Consider the following 10,924-nt stretch of genomic DNA (forward strand, 5'->3'; position numbering starts at 1 on the left):
ACACAAGCACAGAGTCCAAATTAAAACAATTCCCCATCGTCCAAATGAAACAATTCCCCATCGTAAGTACACATTGATGGCCTAAGACACGAAACGAGCGGTTTGTGTGAGAAAACGAACAGTATTTATATCGTTGTTGTCTCTTGAAAACAGCACACGTCCAAATGATCTGACGGCGCGGGCGGGTATAGATATATACATAGATGTCGCCTAGGCTACGGTTTCGTTCCAATGAACTGCAGTAGCGAAGGCGACATCTAGTGTATACATCTATACCCGCCCGCGCCGTCAGATCATTTGGACGTGTGCTGTTTTCAAGAGACAACAACGATATAAATACTGTTCGTTTTCTCACACAAACCGCTCGTTTCGTGTCTTAGGCCATCAATGTGTACTTACGATGGGGAATTGTTTCATTTGGACGATGGGGAATTGTTTTAATTTGGACTTTGTGCTTGTGTTTTGATACAGTGACCATCGACCTGCATTATATGACTGACAGACAAGAACGGTTTGACCTAAAAATATCAAAATTGAAACTACTGCGGAAACAAAGACACCTATATCTTGGATGCCCTTGAGGTAAGCTAAAACATATCAAAAATTTATTTCAAAGTGAACTATCCCTTTAAACCCGTGTTTAGAACCGTGTTTCCCCCGTGTCCGACCCGACCCGCACTCGTATCCGACACAGTTGGATATTTCTCACCCATTTGAGCAAAATTCGCGGGTACCCGAACCCATGCAGGACTCTAACCTGGGGCCCGTTCTTCGTACGTTGCTTAAAACATCTGAGATCAAATGAGACATCCAAGATAATATCATCGTGCTAATCATGATCCAGCTAATTGGGTTCTTCGAACACACCTGTTGTTTATGATTAGTATCGCTGGATTGAGTTATCTAAAATAACTGCGCGTTCATGCGCTGTTTAAAAGGGGATATGTATCGATAGTAGGAACATTGATCAGCAATGCTGCTATTGGCTGCCCAGCATGGCCAACGAGCGCGCTCAGTTTTTCTCCTCAGCAGGGCAAGAACTAATAGTCGAAGTTTATTCGGAATTTTAATGTTTAATCAAAAGGCCAGGGAACACCTCAAAGTCTGCCAAAGCCAGAAGAGAGGGCTGGCAAAAAGTAACAGACAATTTAAATCCGTTAGAAGTAGCCATGTTAGGTGTTTTTATCACTTAAAGTCAGCATGAAATCAAATTTGACAAATCTTCTTTTTATATGTAATATTGTAGTGTTTATTATAAATGATTTATCTGTGCACTTCATTATTTTTTTTTTAAATTCATGTACCCTTATAATCTTTAATCAAATACATTACCCTTCCCTCCCCCCTCGAAACGACCTCTCTTCTCTTTTGGTCACGTGCCATGGCGAAAGGGTGCGGCCAGATGCTCTCGAGGGTGAACTTGACTGATAACAGAGAATGTCTAATAAGGATGATAACTTGACTTGACTCATCTTGGTTCGCGGGAATAATAAAATAAAATAAAAAATCCTTCATGGGAGGGTAACGGTGGGGAGTCCGGTGGAGAGAAATCCTCCACAACTGAATGTAAACTGGCATTCAAATCTGCCTCCATTTTGTTTGCAACGCCCAACCTCCAACGATCCAATCAGTTCCCGAAGGACGAAATCAAGCCCCGCCCTACATTTTTTTTTCTAATTTCAGAAGCCGTTTCACTCGGATATACGTCACAACAAGGAACAAATGACAATACTCAACTTCCGTTGCATGTCGACTTTAATAGCCTATATTTTTGTATTTTAATAATTGCATAATTATTTTGTTCATTGTAATGTCAGAGTCACCACACTAGAACATGGGAACAAAAGTGAAGTGCAAAAATATTCTACATAATGGTAATTTTTAGTTATATTATAGTCTCTTGTATAAGAGGCACTGTTAAATAAATGGTTATCTGTTTATAAGAGCAACCAACAAAAAGGCTGAGAAAAAAAAGAAGAAAAGATCTCAGTGGCCTACGCTATAAAATAATTTTTGCTGCATTAAATTAAGGCCGTATAGTCATTTCAACTGTTAAATCTTGAGTAATGATGATTTGCCGTTATAAAACATCCTCCTTTGCAGTTATCTGGATTCTCTCTGGGGGAGTTACAGGTGATACATTCAGTCCTTTGGACTCAATTTTCCCGTGTAGTTCATCGTAATGACATTGTGTTTTCCTCTTTTTTGCACTTTTACATAATACGTTATACGAAAGTATAAGACACCAACACTTGTATCTGTTCCCAAGAAAGTGGTGGCTGAAATATGTGCAGTAAGTGGACATTTTCTAACTTTCCAAAGGAAAGAAAGTATAAGACTTTGTAATGTCCATTTGTTTCCATTGCACTGGACATTACAAAGTCTTATACTTTAAACCCTCTCAGATAAACCCTCTCAGATAACTGTCATATGGAGGAACTGTCACATGCCTGTCCTGTCTTGTGTTGCACTTGGGTGTTTTGTTATTTTGGGCCATGTGCTCATGTCATTGTCTGATCCCTCCCCCTTGTTATCTGATTATTCTTCCACCTGTTCCCTCTTGATTAGTTCCCTTTATAAGTCCCCTCTTGTTTGCAGTGTGTGTCGGTTTGTTGTCTAATGTTTCCTGTTCCCTGTGATTCCCCAGTAAGTTCTTGTTCAGGTTTTGATTTAGTATTTTCTGGTTATGTTTCCCCCCCCCCCCCTTGTGGATTTTGTTTTGTATTTGTTTTTCTTTTATAAATATCGTTTCTCTGCACTTGAGGCCTCGCACCTTTTTGTATTTATCCTGTCATGACAGGAACTAACCTACCTGCAAGTGCAAAAATAACTTTACTTATATTTATTACTTATACTTGTATGCTTTATGGCTGCAATATAAGTTGCAGGATTCCACATCTACAGAAAGGCCTACAGAAGAGTCTGCACAGACAGAGGAGACATAGGCCTACAGGTGGGCAGTGTATAGACAACTCTTCCTTTTTATTTGTTGCATGAGGCATGTCTAATATCTCTTGTTGCAGGCAATTGACCACTGGCTTCTCTTTACAAAGAACAATTGAAATAAAACTCAATGAACTAAGCATATTTGTCTTTTATTAAACATTTAATGAAAAGTGTTATTTTTGACAATGTTGTGTAATATGGCACATGCAACAATGTCACAGGCCCTGTCAGGTGTGCAACACTCAGACTTTTCAGACACTGAACTCTTCCCTTTAGTTAGCCAAAGTTCATTTCATTGTGTGCCCTTGTCCTGGCTAGAGCTGCATTGTAACTGGTTTGGGTCAGGGAATGGGGTCATAAAACACCTGTCTGCAGGCAGGAACATGTCATAATCACCTATGAAAAAATGCAGTTCTGTTAGGATTACAAGTGTATGTAATACAGTGAGCTTGATATTTAATTGTGGAGCTTTCCTTACCACTTTCAAATAATGTGCATAAATGTGAATCTCTGAAAATTCTTAAGTCATGCACAGATCCTGGCCATTTTGCTTTCACATTTGTAATGTGGAAGATTTTAGTCAACTGCCTTTTTTTTATTTGATAAAATAAAATTTTATTTGATAAATTATTATTTGATATATATTACTAATCTGGAATATTAAGAATCACAATTTGCACATTTACATTGTGAACCCCCCCCTTTTTTTTTAAATAATCCCCTTCATTGAGGCCTTGATGGCAGTCTATGGTACCAATCACGTTAGTGAAGCCTGAGTGACATATACTGTAATTGGCACGGTCACGATTGCATGATCTTCATAAAAAATTACAATAGCCTGCAAAAAAAACTGCTTTAAAAAAACTGCTTTACAACATTGGGTCTTAAAGGTGCTGTATGTAGGATCCAGCGGCCTCTAGCGGTGATGTTTCAGATTGCAACAACAGTGCTCGTGCGCGTGCTCAAACTCAAGAGCGCGAACTCACCGGCGGCCACACTGAGACTTTCAACACAACGGAGAAAGCATCACACAACATGCTGGAAACTCATGTAAACTCCCACTGCAACATTACCATAATAGGCTACTTTTATCAGCTTGACATAGAACTAATGCTCCATGCTCGTACCATGATAACGTTACATCGACTGTATTTTGCCGACATGTGGTGTTATCTAGCATTATTTTACTAACTATTTGTGTATCTTTCACAATCAGCAATGTCAACATAGGTCAATGAATGAAAACGAAAACGGTTAGTCAACTAGACTGGACAATTTCAGTGTAACAATAAGACAGTAGGAAGTAATATTACTGTACTGAACATGTCTGGAAATGTGTATTATAAACAATATGATAGTAGTGGGATGAGTGACGTTAGACAGTAGATCTAGTACATAAAATAAAAGTTACATCCTAAAGCACCTGCTTTTTGTTATCATGGAACAGTCTTTTGTATTCATTTCATGTCTTATGTATGTTATATTTTACCTTGCTATTTCAAAACGGAGGTCTCTCCATAATTCAAACGCTCTGCCGATGTTGATCCGTGTTTTCGTCCTGAGTCGATCCGATTGACGTTTGGCCTGACGAGCTTCAGCAGATATATATATATATATATATATATATATATATATATATATATATATATTTTTTTTTTTGGAGTTTGTGTTGGAGTTTGTGTTGGAGTCTGTGTTGTGCTGGAGGCAGGTCGTTTTTTGGTGTTATCAGACTCCATGTCGTTAGCTGCAGTGCAGTTGCAATAGACTGTAGGCTCGGGAGCGCGCATGCACGTCACATCCGGTGGATTTCGCAGAAAATCCGACCCGGAGACTACACATAAAAATAGGAATACTGGCCTTCAGAGGTAATAGCAAAACACGAAAAGTGGATCAATGTAATGTGTGATTACAACCCCTTCACAGACGGGCAATAAAAAAAGGATTCATTTTATAAAAAAAGTTACATACAGCACCTTTAAGTGGCTTGGAAATGCCACAAAAAAAACCCTAAAACTGTTTTTCAAACCTAAAAACTCCGAATGACACGACAGACAGCACTTTCCATCAAGTTCTCCGCATCTCCAATAGTGTAAAGGAAAGAGCCACTTACAAATAATCTTAGGGCAATGTAAACAGTTTGTGCTGTAGTTAAAAATGACAGATGGATCTGAGTTTGATTGAACTCACTGTCTTTTTATAACAGCAATTTTATATGGGAAGGCATCAAATTATATAGAAAACTATATTTCACTAAAGTCAAAAATAAACATATAGTGTTACAGTTTATCATTTGCATTTAACATTGCTCGCCCTGCTGTTCACAGAGAACAGACCTGCGATCCATTTTTGGGTCACGATCCACCAGGAACTATTTTAAGAGGGTATATCAGCTTCTGGATGAAAATTTCAATGGAGTCAATATTGTGTTTGATTGTGTGTGGGTTTATGAACTCAACTCCAGTCCAAGGAAAAGTCATCATGTATTCTTATGTATTGCTGTATTGTTACAGCTTTGCAGTTGGTGATATTTCATTTCTAGAGCACTGCCAAGGCATTCCTGGCGACAGAAACTATATCTCCCAGCCAGTGGCGGCTGGGCTATAAAATCCCTTTGTCTCAACACCCTGTTGTTCTGCCTTCTGTCCGTGGCCATCAACCAGATAGATACCAGGTACAGCATCCATGCTTACTTTAAAGAGTTGACTTTGTCTTGAGAACATTTTCAGTTTATTTTTTTCCTTATTTTGTAAGTTTCATCTGAAATCTCTTGAATTTCTTTTTTAGTTGTTCAGCAAGACGTCACAATGGGCGAGTAAGTACAAGTCTTTTTTTCCCCAAAGGTTATTCATAATTTAGCATTTTAATATAAAGAATTTCATTTTTTTCCATGTAAAGTATGTGATACTGGTGCTACCAGTCACATTTATTTTTCATTTTGGTGAATATTTCAGAGTTCCTATCAAAAATGTCCTCCAATATTGACCAGGAAAAAGATATACATTGATATTTTGTGACCACAAGCCTAACACAAAATTATGCAAGGAAAAAAAAAGTTATGATAAGCTTAATTTGTCAGTACATGTGCTTGAGAAATTGAACAAGCCACTCAAAGTGCATTATTTAGTGATCAATAAACGTTTCGAATTACTTCAGTCAAACAGTTTGATTACTTAAAATGCTTTAATAAATGCATACTGATGATTGTTTCCCTTTTTTGCTTCTTAACAAACGATACGAAACGGCAGGCAGGTAAGCATTTGTTTTCCATACTGTTTTCCATATTTACATAAATGTTATATACTGCTTTTAGTATTTACATAAATATCAAATCAATATGCTTGCTTTCAAATGTGAACTATGTTGCTTAATTTATATTGTCATATAGCAGATACGAAGGCCTGGAAATCCAAAAATGGACATCAAAGTACGTCTTGATTATGTTTAAAAATCATGCCATGCCAATAAATATTTTATCAATGTTCTACCAATACCTCATTGCCCTTACCTTTTTTAACAGCCTAAGTCAAAGATTTCAGCATCAAGGAAACTTTCTCTAAAGGTTAGATTTATTTCCATAGCTTATTTCCTACTTTGTTGTGAAATTGTTATTAAAGCTCCTCTTCCATCTTCAATCAGATAATGCTTCTTAACCGAGCAATGGAGGATTTGGAAAATGAGAAACAGGACAGAGATGAAGAGAAAAATCGCTACCTCACAGAAAAACATCCTCCTTTGCAGTTATCTGGACTCTCTCTGGAGGAGTTACAGGTGATACATTCAGTCTGTTATAGACAAAACATGCTGTTTAGCTTCATTCAATATTTCTTAAACTAGTTGTATTTACTAATGTTTTATATTCATCTTCAGAATCTGTGTAAGCAGCTCTACAAAAAAATCGATGTAGTAGATGAGGAGAGGTACGGCTATGAGGATAAAGTTATCAAGCACAACAAAGATGTAAGTCTAAACCAACAAATAAGGTATATTTGGTATATACCCGGGGTGGGCAACTCCCAGTCTACATTTCATGGTGAGGCCAATGTAGGCACGATATTGGTTTTAGGTATTGACCCCAAATGGATTTGTCCATGGGTTCCATGCCAGCCCTATCTGATTCAAATCTCCATATGAATCTCATGTAGAATCTAACTGGGGCAAATGCAGATAGGACCAACACGGAATCACAAACACATTTGAGGCCCATACCTCAAGCCCATTGTGCCTACATTGGCCCCAACATGAGATGTTGGCTGGACTCTGGTCTTCAAGGTCTTCTGTAATGCAGAGTTTAACTTCAAACCAGATCAAACTCACCAGAACCAGTTTATCAAGGTCTTGAGGATTACTAAAATCAGGGGAACTTACAAAGATAGTGGACCCTGAGGGCCAGAGTTACCCACCCCTGACTATTCTCTACAGACCAGAGGTCTCCAAGGAGGTCTGCACAGTTTATCTCTAATTAAACAAACCTGAACCAGTTAATCAAAGTCTCTGAGAGCTATAAATTTTAAGAATTCCAAACTCTGTTCCTGGAGACACATTTAGGCTACTTTAAACATTTTCAAACTCTTCTAAATCAAACATACCTGAATCAACTCAACAGTTCATTAGCAGAAACTCTAAGACCTAAAATGGATGTGTCAGATAAGGGAAACATTAAAAAAGTGTACTTTTGGGGTATCTCCAGAAATAGGGTTGGGAAACACTGTGTTAGAGTGCTATAAGTGGGTGCTAAACACTTCTGTGGTCCTCCAGGAAAAATGGATTATAGACAACTGGTACAGACAGATCAGTATCCTAGACAAAACTTTTTTTATTTTATGTAAGGCTGCTCATCCCCTCATGATGCTGATATTTTTAGATTAGAAGAATAATAATTTATTTAGCTAACCCACCTTACGTATAAATCACTTAGGTTTATATGTTTCTGCATCCACACCAATGGTGTCAGTATGTAGTAAAAAAACACAGTTGTATCAGCTATCGAAAGAAGTTAATAAGTAAGCGATTACTTGGGGTGCTTCTCAATATCCCTCCTCGTTTCCCCGAGATTGGCATGGTTTTATTTCAGTTAGCCTAATAGCTGGTTTGATTTGCATTGAGAGATGATCTTATGGAAAGTACTCCATGCCAATCTCTAGGTATGGTGAAGGCTATGTGATGCTGTGGGGCTATTTTAATTCTAAAGGCCAAGGGAACTTTATCAGGATGCATAGTATCCTGGATCCATGAAGTAACTGGCCTTTAAAAATAAAAATCTGCCTGCCTCTATGGGAATTTAACATAGGGGTGTCCAGACTTATGCACCCTGTATTTTAAGGAAGAACATTTATTTATTTCCGATACATTATTCATTCACAAAGAAAATTGGTTGGATTGGATTTTTTTTAAATAAGGCATTAAGTTCAATTTCTAAAAGATGATTTTTTATTCCTCTTTTTAGTCAACTTTAGCATGGGTGTCTAAACTTATGCATAGCACTGTACTTTTTATTATGTACATAAATGGACCAAGGGGAACATATTTAGAAAAGTTGTGAACCCAGTTTTGCTTTCAGACAGTTGAATATAACTTTTTAAAAAGTCCAGTACAAACGTTACTGTTGCCCCGTCAATGGCAGCTGTCACAGAGGCTAGACAAGAGCAGCCCTCTGTAGGCTAGAGCGTCCTATTTAACAATGCTCGGTCTGAAATATGTTGATTACAATGGAACTTGCTACAGTAATTGGCTGACAATGCTTTTGAGAAACGCACACTTGAACAAAGCAGAGGATCAAACCAGACTGACCAGAGACACAGTATGAAAGACTAACAGAATTGACAGGACTGTCAAGACCATCAGGACAGAAGCGAGACTGACAGTGAAGGTCAATAAACACTTTGGATCCAAGGAAATGCAGAGTGAGAGCAGATATAGTGTGACTACCAATTGCTGATGCCGTACAATCACCATATAGAGAGAAAAAAAAAAAAAAAAAACTGGACAAAAATTAACCCAAGTCCAGACAGTAGGTTGCATACTTTTGAGGGTGTACCAACCAATGAACTTCCAAGGAGATGAATCAGAGTTCTAAGGGATAGCATTCTCTAGGTATTATGCCTCCTTGGTAATGGAAATTTTGTATTCCCTTGATTAGATCAATGAACTTAAGCTGAAAGTTCAGGATCTAGGGGGGAAGTTCAAGAAACCCGCCCTGAGGAAGGTGCGTGTGTCTGCTGATGAGATGATGAGGGCTTTGCTGGGCTCCAAACACAAAGGCTCCATGGACCTCCGTGCAAATCTGAAGTCGGTCAAGAAGGAGGATATAAAGCAAGAAAAGGTAAGGCGATAAACATAAAACATATCCCGAAATTAGCTAATACGAATAACTTTTAGATTTTAAGCAAACGTCATGTTGTTTACATGTTGTGTTTTCTAGAGTCCAAATTATTGTATTTTTATTTCAATCTTTTTTATTGTTGTTGTAAAAAGTCTCAGTCGTAACAGATACTTAAATTCATCTCCATATTATGGAAATATTGAATGCCATGAATTTAACCATTTCAAATTTTACCATTAAAATCCAATGCTTCTTTCTGTCAAATAGGTCTTGACCAGTGAAGTAGGTGACTGGCGTAAGAATGTGGAAGCCATGTCTGGCATGGAGGGAAGAAAGAAGATGTTTGATGCTTAAAAGACACAGCCCTAGAGTCTAGGCTAAAACAAGGCAGAATTTGGCATATCAGTGAAAATGTAATAGAGGTCTAACCATAGCACAAGAATAGATGCACAGGCTACACATTAAACATGTCAAAGAAATGAAACCACACACCTTGTAATCACTGTTGACTTTGCTTATATGATGGAATATCATACATATCGCAAGTTATTTTGGCCAAATACCAAATTCAAGGTTATTTTGGCTAGAAGTGGGTTACTCGTAGCTGGACTATATCGGGTCTATAGTTGGTCTATACTGAGATGTCGGCTATTGCTTGCTGTGTTATGTTGATCCAAACCCGAATTACGGTCTTATTTCTGTGTAACAGAAAAGTAGAATTTAGAAGACTGCTTACATGGCTATATTCAATTCAATGACATGGGGCAAGCTTTAAAAATATGACATATGACATCCTTTCTCTAAAGAGTTGATAGAGACATGAAATATGCCTTTGTATATTCTGGTGTTTTTGAGACCTATAGTCTGCATCCTATATTCTTTATAGTCTGCATAATTTCCTTCATTATGAATGCATGCATGATGAATATAAATATATATAAAAAAACAACTCAGTATAAGTTACACTGTGATATATGTGTGTTTTTGTGTGCTACATTGAAGTCTTAAATTGGCAATAAAAGTTGCAGAATTGGCTTAAACTTGTTTTCCCCCTTATTAATTTAGTATTCACAGTATTCAACTAATTTTGCTAAAGGTTCAAGATTTTTTAATAGCATTAAAATGGAAATGCAGACACAATGGAATATGCAATGTTACTGATATTTGAACAGTAAAACATCTTTCTTTACACTTTTTAGATGTACTCTTCAAGTATTTCTCCATGATTAATGATACACAACTGATGCTTAAAGATGACAAATGATTGTGTTTTGTTTAGTCACTTACAATATGATATGATTCATTATCCATTCTTACTTTCTGACTTAAATATGATATTTCACTATGGTGAAGCTGATAAGACCAGGCTAGCAGGTTAGGCGAGGGGCCATCTTCCATGGTGACAGCAGTAAATAAAGAGGTCAAGCTGGCCATTGTTTCAATACAGTTCATGCTGTATTTTTAGTTCTGTTGTACCCCATATCTAATCTGACTCAACCTTGAAGAGATGAACATTAAAAAGTGCACACGTCATTGGGAACCTAAAGCATGCAGGACAAGAAAGCTTTCCTGTTGTCACCTACATGGGTCGTTGACACCATAGCAACACTCGAATTTCAGACGTGGTTTATGCTAAAAACAAACAATGACAAAAAAAAT

The 10,924-nt window shown here is 37.5% G+C and overlaps 1 protein-coding gene across 1 annotated transcript; it reads left to right on the forward strand.

Moving 5' to 3' along the window:
- The first annotated feature begins 3,910 nt into the window (after positions 1-3,910).
- tnni1d (troponin I, skeletal, slow d) lies at positions 3,911-10,299 on the forward strand. The gene is made up of 9 exons (XM_081363858.1): positions 3,911-3,996; positions 5,457-5,617; positions 5,731-5,762; positions 6,332-6,370; positions 6,464-6,505; positions 6,583-6,714; positions 6,814-6,903; positions 9,083-9,265; positions 9,533-10,299. The coding sequence occupies exons 4-9, from the start codon at positions 6,359-6,361 to the stop codon at positions 9,617-9,619; spliced, it is 546 nt and encodes a 181-aa protein (XP_081219984.1). The 5' UTR covers positions 3,911-3,996; positions 5,457-5,617; positions 5,731-5,762; positions 6,332-6,358; the 3' UTR covers positions 9,620-10,299.
- Positions 10,300-10,924: the final 625 nt, after the last annotated feature.

This window comes from Scardinius erythrophthalmus (genome assembly GCF_964197995.2).
Source record: "Scardinius erythrophthalmus genome assembly, chromosome: 4".
NCBI lineage: Eukaryota > Metazoa > Chordata > Actinopteri > Cypriniformes > Leuciscidae > Scardinius > Scardinius erythrophthalmus.